Source organism: Ovis aries, chromosome 23, assembly GCF_016772045.2.
Source record: "Ovis aries strain OAR_USU_Benz2616 breed Rambouillet chromosome 23, ARS-UI_Ramb_v3.0, whole genome shotgun sequence".
Taxonomy (NCBI): Eukaryota; Metazoa; Chordata; class Mammalia; order Artiodactyla; family Bovidae; genus Ovis; species Ovis aries.
The window spans coordinates 8,541,211-8,558,336 of NC_056076.1; the positions used below are offsets into that span (position 1 = coordinate 8,541,211).

The 17,126-nt window shown below is 38.2% G+C and overlaps 1 protein-coding gene across 4 annotated transcripts in view; it reads right to left on the bottom strand.

Moving 5' to 3' along the window:
- Nucleotides 1-17,126, bottom strand: part of CCDC102B (coiled-coil domain containing 102B) — a 291,274-nt gene that overhangs the window by 194,502 nt on the left and 79,646 nt on the right. For 3 of the 4 annotated variants that reach the window (XM_004020403.5, XM_060405586.1, XM_012103298.5), the window contains exon 5: nt 4,877-4,993. The exons of the other annotated variant lie outside the window; for it this stretch is intronic. In XM_004020403.5, coding sequence (XP_004020452.3) covers nt 4,877-4,993 — 117 coding nt within the window. The remainder of the gene's footprint in view (nt 1-4,876; nt 4,994-17,126) is intronic. 4 annotated transcript variants of the gene reach the window in all.

Here is a 17,126-nt window from a genome sequence, read left to right on the forward strand (position 1 = left end):
CAATTCTGGGATATATGCAGGGAAAAGAAAATCAGGCAACTCACCTCATGTCATTTCTTAGGTTCCAAGGTACCTGGCTGAAGGCCACTTCTCTTCAACTGGGAGAGTCCTTTATGTTTGCTTTACATATAGTTTTCAGAGTTTCTATGTGACTTATTGAGTTAAGAAGGGAAAAGTATGGGAAGACCCCCTGGAGTGGGAAATGCCAACCCTCTCCAGTATCCTTGCTGGGAAATTCCATGGACAGAGGAGCCTGGCAGGTTACAGTTCCCAGGGTCACAAGAATTGGACACGACTGAGCGACTAAACTACAACTAAGGGGAAAGCATATTGACTTAATCTTTCTGAAATGAAACGGGAATAAGATATAAATGTGTGAATTGGTGAGAAGAAAAAACAACAAACCACAGAAAAGAAATATGAAATCAAAACTCCTGAAAATTTGAAACTGAAATGTAAGTAATACATTTTTTTTGGAACAATATAAGATAAACTAATTGTTTTCTCTTGGAAAATAATTATCCCAAAAATTTGGCCTAAAAAATGTAATGCAAGTGTTTCCTGATTATGAGTTTGCTTTCAAGCAGGAGCTAGGTTGTAGAAAAAAGTAATGAAGGCCAGTCCATGTCCATTCTAAACAAATTCTCCTTTCTAGTTCAAGGGGTCTTGACCTTAAATGTGGGGAAAAGATGAAATGCACTGGTTATGCATATGCATATATGCATGGTGCTGTTAGTCTCTCAGTCGTGTCCTACTCTTTGTGACCTCATGGACGGCAGCCCGCGAGGCTCCTCTCCATGGAACTCTCCAGGCAAGAATACTGGAGTGGGTAGCCACTCCTTTCTCCAGGGGATCTTATTGACCCAGGGACTGAACCCAGGTCTCCTGCACTGCAGGCGGATTCCTTACCGTGTGAGCCACCAGAGAAGCCCCAATAACACATGCACACATGTGCATATTAACATATATTTATCAAATGACTCCATGCTTAGAGAATTCACCTCATCACACACTGACCGGAAGAATCAATGTTTTAAATACTGTGGAGCTTTTTTTAAAATCAGGGCTGGATTTTTCATTTCTTTGACCAATCCAATTTCCAAGACTGTCATCAAACTACTTCTGAAAGAGGCTGGGCAGATTCAAAGACAAGAAAAACACACTCCTCAAAGAGTTGAACACGACTGAATGACTGAACAACAGCAAACTCTGACTCAATGGGCATGAGTTTGAGCAAACTCAGGGAGATGTTGATGGACAGAGAAGCCCAGTATGCTGCAGTTAATGGGGTCGCAAAGAGTCAGACACGACTTAGTGACTAAACAACAGGTGAAAACAATATTGTTATTAAATTGGTGGGTGTTAGCAACAAACAGTTTCAAAAAAGGTGTCCATGATATGCAAGAATCATCAACGGTTAGAAAATCATGATGTTTGATATAAAAATACTATTTTTTAATTCCAACAAGTAAAATCAATCACATTTCCAGAGTCATTGCTTTAGTAAATCCACAAGAAGAGGAGAAAACAAGGTAGCAATGTCAGTTACTGCCTGCTGCTAACACATGGCTTCAGGATTTAACTCAGAGCTGGTAACCTTAAGCTCCTAACCTGCTGAAAATCTGACCTAAGTGTGCACTCCTGAGAAACTGGAACTAAAGGAGAACAGAGGTAAAAGATGATCTCAATAACATTTGAAGTTGTCTTTGTAACCTTGAGCAAGGTTAAGTTCTTTAAGTTGTTTTCCATTAAAAGTAGCTAAGAATACACAGAACCCAAAAGTGTTAAAATATGATGTAAGATTCTATATTTCAACAACCCAGCAGTATATATTGATGTATGCAGTAAGTTCTCAGCAAATGGCAGCTATTACAATAAACATTATACCAATAAAAATGAGCAAACAACTAGCAGTGTTTATTTAGTTCAATAAAATACAAATTAAAATGATCTTTTTGGCCTATCAACTAGGGAAGTATTAAAAAACAATAATATATACTGTTGGCTATACAGTGAGCATGCTTATACATTGCAGATGAGTACAAATATAAATTTGATATAATTTTCTAATGGACAAGTTGGCAGTGTGTATAAAATACTGAAAAAAAAAAACAAACATTCTTTTGAAAAAGTCTATTTCTAGGAATTTAACCTAAGCCATTTGTAAATGTCTAAAGATGTATCTGCCCATGCGTATTTGCTGCAGTGTTGATCACATGTGAAAGCGAAAGTGTCTGTCTCTCAGTCGTGTTTCACTCTTTGAACCCCATGGACTCCTCTGCCAGGCTCCTCTGTCTACAGAATTATCCAGGCAAGAATACTGGAGTGGGTAGCCGTTCCCTTCTCCAGGGGATCTTCCCAACCCAGGGACTAAACTCAGGTCTCCCACATTCCAGGCAGATTTATATATCTAATAATAAAAGTAAGCAGATTTTTAAAAAATAGATTATATTAAATTACAGTAGAATCACCCAATGACTTTTATGCAAACATAAAAAGCCATGATATGATCTTAAGACCTAAATGCAACCAGTATAAAAAGTGAAACAATGCAATGGTTATGTCTTCTTTTAAAAAAAAAAGATCATAACTTCTATCCTGGTTTAAAATTCAAATGAACACATATACCCACCTACACAGCACACACACAGGGGCTCACTGTTTCTCTAAGAATTTCTCCCAATATTTGTTTTCTTTTGAACAAAGTCTTCTTTCTTCAGTTTAATTCAACTGAATACAGCACTAAAGAGCACACAGCCAAAAACATAGCCAAATCATGTCTACATTAGCTTTCAGCATTAAGAGCTTCACTAAGAGTTTCAAAATAGCAAAATTATGTCTCATAGTGCTTGAATGTCTTGTAGGAAAGTGTCTTTAGGTGGGCAAACTGTATACGAATTTAAGATACATAATTGAGCTCTATGGAGGTGACATGGTTTCCTCAAAGAGTCTCAGAACTTTCTATTACACCAAACTAAAAAAGTCGCGCATCAGAGATCCTGTATTGCTATGGTTCCCAAAATATCCTGAAAATGAGGATCTAAGACAAAATTGCCAGCTTTTGAGGAGAGTAATAATACCCATATGTGACTTCCATGCATTTGTCTCCAACTCCTAAATAAGCCTGTATTCTACGTGCTGTTCAATACCTCATCAAAGATGCTTCCCAGATCTCAGGGCCAAGGAGAGGTGGTATCTACCCTGATGGTTTGGTTCCTCTTAGAAAACAAAAGTTAAAAGAGCCTTCATTTGTTTTTCCCTTTGACATAATCGTTAGGAAGAGATGTTTTCAACAGTTCAGTCTTTCTCATCAGGGTATCTCCATATGCCCTGCCTCCCCCAACACTCCTTATACGACTCAGAAGAGGTGACAAGGGAAAAATGAATCTCAGGCAGAGCTAACTACCTCGGCTAATTCCCAACAGTAAAGCACTCTGCCTCCGACACTTTTCCCCTGCCGTGTGTCATCTTTTGAAAAATCCTGTGTGGTAGCCAGTGTTTCCTCTTACTTCTGTTATTACAACCTGTGTACTGAGACTCAGAGGCTTAAGCAGTGGACCAGGATAAAGTAATCAGTAAGTGATGGAGCCATTTTTGCTCTAAAATCTATGCATTTTCCGTTGTGCTATATCACCTGACATAAAACATACTGTGGTGTGAATTCAGTCTTGACAGAATTTTATAAGGGAGAAATCTTCTAATACAAATTACTTTCCTACCAGTCTATTTTTCACTTGCTTAACTCCATTTCCTGAATTGTTCCTACACATTTGTATCTAAGACATCTTCCAGAATTACCTGTTACAAAATAAATAATTTATGATTTCCCACTTTTAATGCACTAACACAATGTTCTATAAAGTACAAATAATTTATTCTCCCCTCCTATCTCTAAGAATAATTCCTTCTTTATCAACAAGGCTAATAAAATAGAGTGTATCATCTGAAAATTAATTTGTTGTTGATGTGGGAGTGGAATATAGAGATTTCCACTACTTTACTTGCTATATCTAAGAAATGGATTAACTATAACCAAAAGGATATTGTTCTGCCTACAGCTAGTTGCCAAAGGCCACATGAAATTCAACCAGAATTACATGCTACAAAACCTGTATGTCATTATTCCAGATAACATCTTAACACATCAGATCTCAGGCAGTTAATCAAAATTTTAGTAAGTATTTATTTACAGTAAAATGTATCAGCTATAGGGTGGTTTTTTCAGTCAAATAATATCTTTGTAATATTCAGATAATTCAGACATAGTGTTGGACCAATATAATTTCACAGCATTTTAAATCATATTTTAAATCATCGGACTTCCCTGGTGGTCCAGTGGTTAAGACTCTGTGATTCCACTGCAGAGGGAATGGGTTTAATCCCTGGACAGTGAACTTAAGATCCCGCATGCCTTGAATTGTGGCCAAATAAATAAGTAAATCACATGCAAACTGAAGTATTATTCTTCATTTTCAGCAGCATTCTTTTTCATAAAATAAACCAAGATCCCCAGTTTTACTTCTTAGGACAGCATATCATTTAATAAACTTCAGATATGTTTTGGTACACTGCTGCTGCTGCTGCTAAGTCGCTTCAGTCGTGTCCGACTCTGTGTGACCCCACAGACAGCAGCCCACCAGGCTCCGCCATCCCTGAGATTTTCCAGGCAAGAACACTGGCGTGGGTTGCCATTTCCTTCTCCAATGCATGAAAGTGAAAAGTGAAAGTGAAGTCACTGAGCCATGTCTAACTCTCAGCGACCCCATGGACTGCAGCCCACCAGGCTCCTCCGTCCATGGGATTTTCCAGGCAAGAGTACTGGAGTGGGGTGCCATTGCCTTCTCCGTTTGGTACACTACTCTATCCAAAATCTTACCTCTGCTCTTAACTCATAGACCACTCTGTCATTGCTGTTTTGAGATTTTGATTCTTCCCTTATAAGTCCTGATACTTCTTCCATTTCATTTTTATGTTGACCATGAAGAATGTCAAACTGCAAAAAGAAAAATTCATAATCACAAATTACAAAGGCTGGTTCCAGGATAATTCATATTAGTCTTTCATTTTGCTTTCAGGGTTTTTTTTCTTTGTTATGCGGAATCTGATAGGTTTTGTTGTTGCTATTATAGGTTTTGCAGTTGAACAGTGTATTTCTTTACACTTGCAGCTGAAAAATCCTGTGTTGTTGGAAAAGCAAATCAGCAAATATTCATTAATCTAAATCCACCAATTGAAAATTGGACAAATCTTCATTACCTCCACAGATTCTTAATAATTGACCAACCAGATTCTAAACTAATCCAATTAATTCTGATCTTTCAGTCTTGAATATTAGTACGATAGTACTCTTTGTAATCCTACTTATGTATATTTGCTATGAAATATAAATAGTGCATAGATCATGGCAGAGATAAATTTGGGCACTGGAAACAATACATCTATATGACACTCAAGTTTGTAAGACGTATGTAGAACATCTATAGAAGATGCCAATTAATTGCCACAGAAAACTACGGCCAGAAAATAATACAAAAAAAGTCTGGCACATGCAGACAATGGAATATTGTTCAACACTAAAAAGAAATGAGCTTTCAGACAAATGAAGAGACATGGAGGAAATTTAACGCATATTACTAAGTGGAAGAAGTCTATCTGAAAAGGTTACATACTGTATAATTCCATCTTTATGACATCCTAGAAAAGGCAAAACTATGGAGACAGTAAAAAGATCAGTGGTTTCCAGGGACTGGAGGAGGAAGGGATGAATCGGTGGAACATAGAGGATTTTTAGGGCAGAGAAATTATTCTGTATGATAAACTCTAATGATGGATACATGTTGCTACAATAGTGAAGTTCGCTCAGTTGTGTCCAACTCTTTGAAACCCCATGGACTGTAGCCTGCCAGACTCCTCTGTCCATGGGATTCTCCAGGCAAGAATACTAGAGTGGGTTGCCATTTCCTTCTCCAAGGGGATCTTCCTGACCTAGAGATGGAACCTGGGTCTCCTGCACTGCAGGCAGATTCTTTAACATCTAATCCATGAGCGAAGCCCATATAGTTATACATGTATAACATGTTGCTATTTGTCTAAACCAATAGAATGTATAAAACAAAATGAACCTTAAAGTAATTCGGGTGACTGTGTGTCAATAAATGAATAAATGGGGTGAAGGATTTTGATAATGAGGGAAGCCACATATGAATGCGGGGTGGGAATTATATGTAAGTAAGTGTAAGTGAAAGTCACTCAGTCGTGACTGACTCTTTGCAACCCTATGAACCATAGAATTCTCTAGGCCAGAATACTGGAGTGGGTAGACTTTCCCTTCTCCAGGGGATCTTCCCAACCCAGGGATCGAAACCAGGTCTCCCCATTGCAGGTGGATTATTTACCAGCTGAGCCACAAGGGAAGCCCAAGAATACTGGACTATCCCTTCTCCAGTGAATCTTCCTGACCCAGGAATCAAACTGAGGTCTCCTGCATTGCAGGCAGATTCTTTACCAACTGAGCTATCAGGCAACACCACCTTCCATTCAATCTTGCTGTGAACTTACAACTACAGGAAAAAAAATTGTCTATAAAAATAAACATAAGAATGAGAAAAATCCTAGAAATGCAAACAATGATTTTTCCCTGTAGTTGTTCTTATAATTAGAAGTTTTCAGCAGAATCATAACATTTAAAATGTGGATATATGAACATGTGCTTTTGGTTTTATTAACATGTTTTCTTCATACTATGTAGGTTTCCAGAATTAAAATTACATAATTGGCATACAACCAGACAATAAATCAGAATATAAAAGCTATCATTATATCATTTATGTAAAATTTTAAAATAATGTTACTCATGTTATTATTATTAATAATAATACTGCATGCTTAGTCACTTAGTCATGTCCAATTCTTTGCGACCCTATGGACTGCAGCTCACCAGAATCTTCTGTTCATGAAATTCTCCAGGCAAGGATACTGGAGTGGGTTGCCATTTCCTACTCCAAACAGTAATATTAAGCATATACTAATCTCAAGAAACCAGGCTTGGTATATAGCTCCTTACTTCATGCTGACTGTAATCCTTTCTGTTAGGTCTGATTATTACCCCTTAAAGAAAAATAAACCACATTTTTACTAGGCTTAAGTAACATTCTCAAATTCACAAAGCTAATAACTGGGGGAAGAAAATTTGAAAACATTCCTGCCAAATTCATTACCTGAGTTATTAATCATAAACCAATGCTCCATCTATAATTATAAAACTAAGTGTCTTAATAATTTTCTGAAAGGCAATCAGCTTATAGAAATAGATAGCAGAAGGAGCATAACAGAAGACCCCATCACCCCAGCATACTGGAAATGGACCACAGTGAAAGGAGGAGCTGATTTGCCAACTACACAAAGGCTCCACGTTCAGAGCCGGTAATGTGGAAAATGCACCATGCGAGGCAGGAGTGAAACAGGACATCATGTAACAAAGTCCACTGAAAGGCTGTCTCCACACGTTTCTCTCCACTTTCATGTCAGTTAAATAGATAGTGTGGCATTAATCTCTGGCCAAAATAAAATACAAGTCACTTTTCTAATAAAAGAATAACAAATTGCAAGCAACAGTCTTGGGACTGTGTTCACCAGAGTCAAATTTAACTCATGCTGATAATTGAGTGCCCCTCACTTCACTTCTGAAATCTTGGTCGTTACTTCCCAGGGAACTAGATCAATAATGAGCCCTTCCATTGTCAACAGAACTTTCAATAAACCCCTCAAAGGAGAGAAGAGGGAGGAAAATACGTTTTCATAAATGGCAGTAGAGGGAATCCACATCAATTACATAAAATAATTCCATTTCATTCATCATTGTGAGTGGAAAATCAAGGATCTCTGGACATAGGTAGAACCTCAAGAGTATGAAAAAGATGTGACCAGGACTAAGGAATAGAATGTCTGATGGAAAAAACAAAACAGGAAAAATGATACAATCTAAGATATGAAAGAGAATGTTTGATTAAAAATTTAATCACTATCTTGAGGAAAAAACAAATACATAATTGTTTTTGTTGTTCAGTCCCTAAGTCATGTCCAACTCTTTGTAACTCCATGGACTGAAGCATGCCAGGCTCCTCTATCCTCAGTATCTCCTGGAGTTTGCTAAGATTCATGTCCATTGAGTCAGTCATGCTATTTAACCATCTCATCCCCTGTCGCCCCCTTCTCCTCTTGTCCTCAGTTTCTCCCAGCATCAGAAAAGAATGTTTTTCCAATGAGTTAGCTCTTCACATCAGGTGGTCAAAGCATTGGAGCTTCAGCTTCAGCATCAGTCCTTCCAGGGTTGATTTCCTTTAGGACTGACTGGTTTGATCTCCTTGCAGTTCCAAGGACTCTCAAGAGTCTTCTCTAGCACCACAATTAGAAAGCATCACTTTTTCAGTGCCGAGACTTCTTTACGGTCCAATTCTGGGTGTACCCATACATGACTACCAGAAAAACCATAGCTTCGACTATACAGACTTTTATTGAGAAAGTAATGTCTCTGCTTCCTGATATACTGTCTAGGTTTATATATTTAATATGCTGTCTAGGTTTACATGTTTATAAATATATATTACACTCATAAATTAAGGACAAAGCAATTTCAAATTTTAAAGAACAATAAAACAACATGTTTAGCATATGTTTAGTCATCCTTCAAATAAAATTTACTAGAATAGTTATAAGACAGAGTTAAATATTGGAGGGTACCCATTCCCTCAATGCATTCAGTCCTTTGGACAGCTCATGCGCACTCATGGTATTGCATGTCAATCAGAACTCTAACAACCTCCAAATGTCTAATTCCATCCTAAAGGTGTTCCCCTGAACTCCTCATCCACACACCCAACTTTCTACTTATCACTTCCATAGGATTCCAAAGCTTAACATTTTGAAACGACTAAGTACTTCTTCAAATGCTCCTCTGCTGTGCTGTGCTTAGTTGCTCAGTCATGTCCAACTCTGTGCGACCTCATGGACTGCAGCCCACCAGGCTCCTATGTCCATGGGGATTCTCCAGGCAAGAACACTGGAGTGGGTTGCCATGCTCTCCTCCAGGGGATCTTCCCAACCCAGGGATTGAACCCGGGTCTCCTGCATAGCAAGTGGATTCTTTACCATCTGAGCCTCCAGGGAAGGGCAACAACACTGGAGTGGGTAGCCTGTCCCTTCTCCAGGGGATCTTCCCAACCCAGGAATTGAATGAGGGTCTCCTGCATTGCAGGTGGATTCTTTACCAGCTGAGCCTCCAGGGAAGCCCTGTTCCTCTGTTAGTCTTGTGCCATTTCAGCAAATATCACTTCTATCCTTCCCTTTGATCAAGCCCAAAATATTTCACTTATGCTTATTTTTTCTTTGATGTGCCATATTCAGACTAAAAACAAATCAACTGAACTTAGCCTTCACATAATTTATTAAATCCATTCACTTTCTAACTTCACCACTACTGCCCTGGTCAACCACCATGATCTCGGTTATTTTAATAAGCTGCCACACTTTCTGCTTCTCCTTGTGGATCTGTATTTTCTTTCTCAAAACAGCAGTCAAATAAAGCTTTTTATAAAGTAAATCAAATCATGTAATTCCTGTATTCAAATCTTTCCTCAGGCTTCCCAATCCATTCAGAGTATAAATCAAAATTTTTATTAGCCTCTTAGTTCTATAACCATCAGTTCTGGTCTCTATTTATTCCAACCCCTGATTCTAAACCAGCCACTCTGACCTCATGGTTCCTACAGACTTCAGACAAGCAAGAACAAAGAAGAAAATAAAAACAATAAATAAAATAGTATACAGCTAAAGCAATTAAAACAATATAACAGAAAAAAAGGATTAGCATATTAATGAAACAACTATATTCCCTCCTATTAAAACAATGAGTTATTTTCTTTAACAGGTTCTTGCTGGGGGCAAATCAATGAATTCTTCCCAGTCTTGTTTCAAATAATGAAAACGAAAAGAGTGGAAAACAAAACAGAACCCTAGTTTCCTTCCTACTCTAAAAGATTCTAGAGTCACAGTATTTAAGTTTCCCAACCACACACCTTGCTACATTAGAAATATCTTTGTTACATAGGTAAAGAAAAAATGAGTTATTTTGATCATTTAAACATATTTTGAACTCAAAACCACCTTAATTTTGCCACTTAGCTCTTCAACTTAAGGTTTAAATTAGTGGTGTGTGCTTAGTCTTTCAGTCTTGTCTCTCTGCAGCTGCATGGACTGTAGCCACCAGGCTCGTTCATGGAATTTTCCAGGCTAGAATACTGGAGTGGGTTGCTATCTCCTACGCCAGAGAACTTTCCAGACACAGGGATCGAACCCACGTCTCTTGTGTCTCCTCCACTGACAGGTGGATTCTTTACCACTGGCACTAACTACCTGGGAAACCTTTGGATTAATGGAGCTGTAACTAAAAATCTCTATTTAGCAACTGGAAAGTTAAAAGTCATGGACAGGCAGATGCTAAAAGTTATTAATTCAGCAGAATTATGAGTGTCATCCACAAATGATATATCACAGCAGTTAAATTGGATATGACAGAAATAGGAAGTGTCTGATTAAGTGAATGAGTCAGCATCAGAAAACATTTTCCAAGTTTATGTCCTTTTATATAAAATTCATTTAAGTGTAGTCTCTTGCTGCAATAGTTGTGTGTTTTTTTTTGGAAATTGCATCATAATATAATTCCAGAATTTCTCTTCAAAGTTCCTCTTTTCATACTGCAGTATTTGTGAAAGGTTAAATCAGGCAACTTATCATATCTCTGACTTCAGAAATATCTGCCATAATTCACTTCTGGAAAATTAGCAACATTACATGTAAATATTTACTTTAATACATTTAGATTACCATAGAGTGGAAAATCTTTCTGGGGACAAAGTCTAGAAAACAAAAATATTGTATCACATAAATTATTTTCTTATTTAATTGGATAATATAGGAGAAGGAAAATGCAGTCAATGTTCAGTTAATCACCAAACATCATGGTTTCTTTCACTTGTATATTTCTCAACTTTCCACATCTCTGCACATCCCCCACCAAGCTTAGGGCATCTGATTATTTCTTTCCGGATTACGTGACAGACTCAGAACTGTTTTTTCATCACCCATGTCTCCCAATCTCTTCTTTATACCAAACTTTGAGTCATTTTTTATTATAATCATATTGACCTTAATCAACATACTTCAGTGGCTCTTTCCATTGCCTTCATGTTGATACATAACATTTATAATTTGGCTTTAGGGATAAGTATTGACTATCAACTAGTTCAGAATATATGACCAAGTGTTTAACAGTTAGGCAGGTGAGGATACCAGATTCTCATGAAAAGTGAGGAATGTAGGATGGAGATTGTTCCAGCAGAAGGCCACGCAGGCACCTCCCTGGTGCTCCAGGGGTTACGACTTCACCTTCCAATGTAGAGGGTGCAGGTTCCATTCTGGACAGGCAGCTAAGATCCTACATGCTCAAAGCCAAAGAAACCCAAAACAAAAACAGAAGGAATATTGTGACAACTTGAATGAAGACTGAAAAAAAGAACTAGGAGAAGGCTCTCCAAATACCACTGTCCCAGGGACAGCTAGCAACAAGGTTCAGCTCTTTCAAATAACTTGAATTAACCATAAGCATACAGAGAAGCCTCCAAAATTTCATCACTTACAGATTCAAAACTTTTTCAAATATTCTTTTAAGTAAACTTTACCTAATTCCCTCCTTCAGCCTGAAAAAATGGTAGTAAACAGACTAAAGAATGTGTAACTACCATGAATGCAAATTTTACTGTATCTTTCAAGTCAAAATGAAACACTGATTTTAGTGGTCTTTAAACTCTTTTGCTCTCAGGCTAAAGTATCCTTTACCTTTTTAAAGTGTGTCTTAAAATATTATATTTATTTAGATTCAAAAAATAAAATTTCTGGTGAATTTTAACTATTGACATTTTAAGTAAAATGGTTGTATCATACTTCACACTGCTGCTGCCTCTAAGTCACTTCAGTCATGTCTGACTCCGTTCGACCCCATAGATGGCAGCCCATCAGGCTCCCATGTCCATGGGATTCTCCAGGCAAGAACACTGGAGTGAGTTGCCATTTCCTTCTCCAATGCATGAAAGTGAAAAATGAAGGTGAAGTCGCTCAGTCATGTCCAGCTGTTCACAACCCCATGGACTGTAGCCTACCAGACTCCTCTGTCCATGGGATTTTCCAGGCAAGAGCACTGGAGTGGTTGCCAGTTCCTTCTCCAATGCTTCATGCAATGACATATAAAAACCACATAAATGTGATATTCACTCTCATCTGTTAAAAAAAATTATATCGGTAATTTTATTTCTTAAATTTTTATTTCTATTCCATCTCTTTCATGTCATCATACTGTAACATATGTTTATACTTGAAAAGGTTTTTACTCTATAAGATGAAATAGAAATATGTGCATAAAATATGTATGCATATATTATGATTGTAAGGTTCCAAATGTTAAAAAGTGTATCTTGGATTGAATTATTTTAAAGATTATTTCAGGTACATGGTTTCATAAAAATAAAATCAGATAGCACATATTGTGATACATAATTTTTAAATATAAATTTATCATTTACTGGCAATGCATCGTTTAATGAGATGGACACATTTTTCCAATTAGTATGTGTATCCATGGATGAAATTACTTATTGATAGAAATGAAATAAGAATTATCATCAGTTTCATTTACTCTTTTTAAAACATGAACCCTGAGAAAAGTTGATCACACATCAGTTTGTTAGTGCTACGGGGACATCCAAAAACCACATGCTTCTTATAGGAAGAACACACTACCTAAGAGAACACTCTGGAACAATTACTTACATTAAACTTATTGATCCAACCAACCTTTTATAAGAAATATAGAGGACAGAGAAACATATTAAATAGCACCACTGGATGCAATCTCTAAAACCCAAAATAAAACTTTACAAGATAAATGAATTGGCTTTTTAAGTAAATTATAGAAAGGAAAAAAGAAGAAAGAAATATAAAGAAAAATCTACATATTAAAACACACTTATAAAGACATATCCAATTAAAATGTCTGAGCTTCATTTGAGTTTTTATTCAAATGAGTCATCTGTGAAAATAAAATTGATGTTTATTTAAAAACTGGACATTTGAACACTGAGTGTTTGATATTAGCAAAGTAATGTTAATTTCTTAGGTTTGAAAATGATATTGCTGTGTTTAACAAAAAAACAGGCTTATGTTTTGAAATATAAATGAAAATGCTTCTCAGATGGAATAACGCAATTGGGAAGGGGGATGAAGATCACAGAGGTTTAAAAAAGTCCGGCCATGAGACAAAAATTATTAAATATAGTTTGCGGGGTTCCTTGGGGTTCTTTATAGTATTTTCTGTTTTTGTATACAGAACATTAAAGTTTTTAGGGAGGCAAAAGTGTGTTTTAGATTTTTAATTTTAGAAAACAGGATTTTTAAAGATTAGCATCATTTAATTCTTAATTAAATATTGCCTGAAGCTGCACAGAATTACCATAGTGTAAGACTAGAGGAAAACAACAGAATGGGGAAGACTAGAGATCCCTTCAAGAAAATTAGAGATACCAAGGGAACATTTCATGCAAAGATGGGCTCGATAAAGGACAGAAATGGTATGGACCTAACAGAAGCAGAAGCTATTAAGAAGAGGTGGCAAGAATACACAGAAGAACTGTACAAAAAAGATCTTCATGACCAAAATAATTATGATGGTGTGATCACTCACCTAGAGCCAGACATCCAGGAATGTGAAGTCAAGTGGGCTTTAGAAAGCATCACTACAAACAAAGCTAGTGGAGGTGATGGAATTCCAGTTGAGCTATTTCAAATCTTGAAAGATGATGCTGTGAAAGTGCTGCACTCAATGTGCCAGCAAATTTGGACAATTCAGCAGTGGCCACAGGACTGGAAAAGGTCAGTTTTCATTCCAATCCCAAAGAAAGGCAATGACAGAGAATGCTCAAACTACTGCACAGTTGCACTCATCTCACATGCTAGTAAAGTCATGTTGAAAATTCTCCAAGCCAGGCTTCAGCAATACGTGAACTGTGAACTCCCTGATGTTCAAGCTGGTTTTAGAAAAGGCAGAGGAACCAGAGATCAAATTGCCAACATCCACTGGATCATGGAAAAAGGAAGAGGGTTCCAGAAAAACATCTATTTCTGCTTTATTGACTATGCTAAAGCCTTTGTGTGGATCACAATAAACTGTGGAAAATTCTGAAAGAGATGGGAATATCAGACCACCTGACCTGCCACTTGAGAAACCTGTATGCAGGTCAGGAAGCAACAGTTAGAACTGGACATGGAACAACAGACTGGTTCCAAATAGGAAAAGGAGTACGTCAAGGCTCTATATTGTCACCCTGCTTATTTAACTTACATGTAGAGTACATCATGAGAAACGCTGGGCTGGAAGAAGCACAAGCTGGAATCAAGACTGTCAGGAGAAACATCAGTAACCTCAGATATGCAGATGACACCACCCATATGGCAGAAAGTGTAGAGGAACTAAAAAGTCTCTTGATGAAAGTGAAAGAGGAGAGTGAAAAAGTTGGCTGAAAGCTCAACATTCAGAAAACGAAGATTGTGGCATCTGGTCCCATCACTTCATGGGAAATAGATTGGGAAACATTGGAAACAGTGTCAGACTTTATTTTTGGGGGCTCCAAAATCACTGCAGATGGTGACTTCAGCCATGAAATTAAAAGACCCTTGCTCCCTGGAAGGAAAGTTATCACCAACCTAGATAGCATATTCAAAAGCAGAGATATTACTTTGCCAATACAGGTCCATTTAGTCAATTCAGTTCAGTTCAGTTCAGTCGCTCAGTTGTGTCCGACTCTTTGTAACCCCATGAATCGCAGCACGCCAGGCCTCATGCCCATCACCAACTCCTGGAGTTCACTCAGACTCACGTCCATAGAGTCCGTAATGCCATCCAGCCATCTCATCCTCAGTCATCCCCTTCTTCTCCTGCCCCCAGTCCCTCCCAGCATCAGAGTCTTTTCCAATGAGTAAACTCTTCACATGAGGTGGCCAAAGTACTGGAGTTTCAGCTTGAGCATCATTCCTTCCAAAGAAATCCCAGGGCTGATCTCCTTCAGAATGGGCTGGTTGGATCTCCTTGCAGGCCAAGAGACTCTCAAGAGTCTTCTCCAACACCACAGTTCAAAAGCATCAATTCTTCAGCGCTCAGCCTTCTTCACAGTCCAGGCTATGGTTTTTCCAGTGGTCATGTATGGATGTGAGAGTGGGACTGTGAAGAAAGCTGAGGACGACAGAGGATGAAATGGCTGGATGGCATCACCGACTCGATGGACATGAGTTTGGGTGAACTCTGGGAGTTGGTGATGGACAGGGAGGCCTGGCGTGTTGCGATTCATGGGGTCGCAAAGAGTTGGACACAACTGAGCGACTGAACTGAACTGAACTGAAGACTAGGAAAAATCAAATACTCATGTTTGAATATATTTTATTAGGGCTAAAGTGTGTGATTTAACTTCACCAAGTAAGAAATTAGGACCAACTTTGGTAATAGTGAAAGAATATCTTTCTTTTCTGCAAAGTTTTAGAATTTGAAATGTTTTTCTTTGTTTTCCTGTTTAGTCTCGGTCTCTTGATGACCTATGCATCTGATGACCTATGTATCTCGACCCTGGTAGCTCAGCTGGTAAAGAATTTGCCTGCAATTCAGGAGACCCCAGTTCAATTCCTGGATGGGTAGATCCCCTGGAGAAGGGATAGGCTACCCATTCCAGTAATCTTGGGCTTCCCTAGTGGCTCAGATGGTAAATAATCCAGTTGCAATGTGGGAGATCTGGTTTCAGTCCCTGGGTCTGGGAGATCCCCTGGAGGAGAGCATGGCAACCCACTCCAGTATTCTTGCCTGGAGACTCCTCATGGACAGAGGAACCTGACGGGCTACAGTCCATGGGGTCCCAGAGAGTTGGACACGACTGAGCAACTAAGTATATGCACCTGAACATCTGTCAAAATCAAAGCTTTCATTTAGAAAAATTATATCATTTTAAAATGTTAACCTCTTGCTTCAGACATGCATAAAACAGATAATGTTAATATATTTTCTTATGGGAAACAGATGGGATAGGAAATGGCAACCCACTTCAATATTCTTGCCTGGAGAATCCCATGGCCAGAGGAGCCTGGTGAATTATGGCCCATGGGATTGCTAAGGGTTGGACACAACTGAGCAACTAAGCGTGCATGGGAAACAGAAAATTATGTCTCTTAATTTTTTTCTAAAAATTAGAAAATTTTTCTAAATATTAGAAAATTTAATAATGTTTCCATTAAAAAAATCAGCATGTTTATGTTCTTTATGGAGTTGTCATAGGAATAATTGGTAAGAAGGCAGATTATAGAAACTCAATTTAAAAATCTATGTAAGTTGAAAGAAGCGATTTAAAGTTGCACTTCTATGAGACGTCCAGCATGGGTAAATTTACAGTACTACATTAGATCAGTGATTACCTAAAGCTGTGGGGATTTTAGGGAACTAAGAAGTGACTGCTGAAAGATCTGTTTCCTTGGAGGCATAGATGGTAAAGAATCTGGCTCCAACACAGGAGACATGGGTTTGATCCCTGGGTTAGGAAGATCCCCTGGAGAAGGAAATGGCAACCCACTCCAGTACTCTTGCCTGGAGAATTCCATGGACAGGGGAGCCTTGTGGGCTACAATCCATGGGGTCACAAAGGGTCAGACAACACTAAGCACGCATGCATGCTAAAGGATCTAGGGTTTCTTTCTCAACCGATGATGATTATGGTGACAGTTGCACAAGTCTGTGAATATATTAAAAACCATTGTATTATGCTCTTTACAATGAAATGCATGGTATGTGAATTACATCTGTTGTTCTTGCTTAGTTGTTAAGCCATATCTGACTTCCACTGGGCTTCAACCTGCCAGGCTCCTCTGTCCATGGGATTCTCCAGACAAGAATACTGGAGTGGGTTGCCATTTCCTTCTCCAGAAGATCTTCCCAACCCAGGTACTGAACCCACATCTCCTGCATTAGTAGCTGAATTCTTTACCAC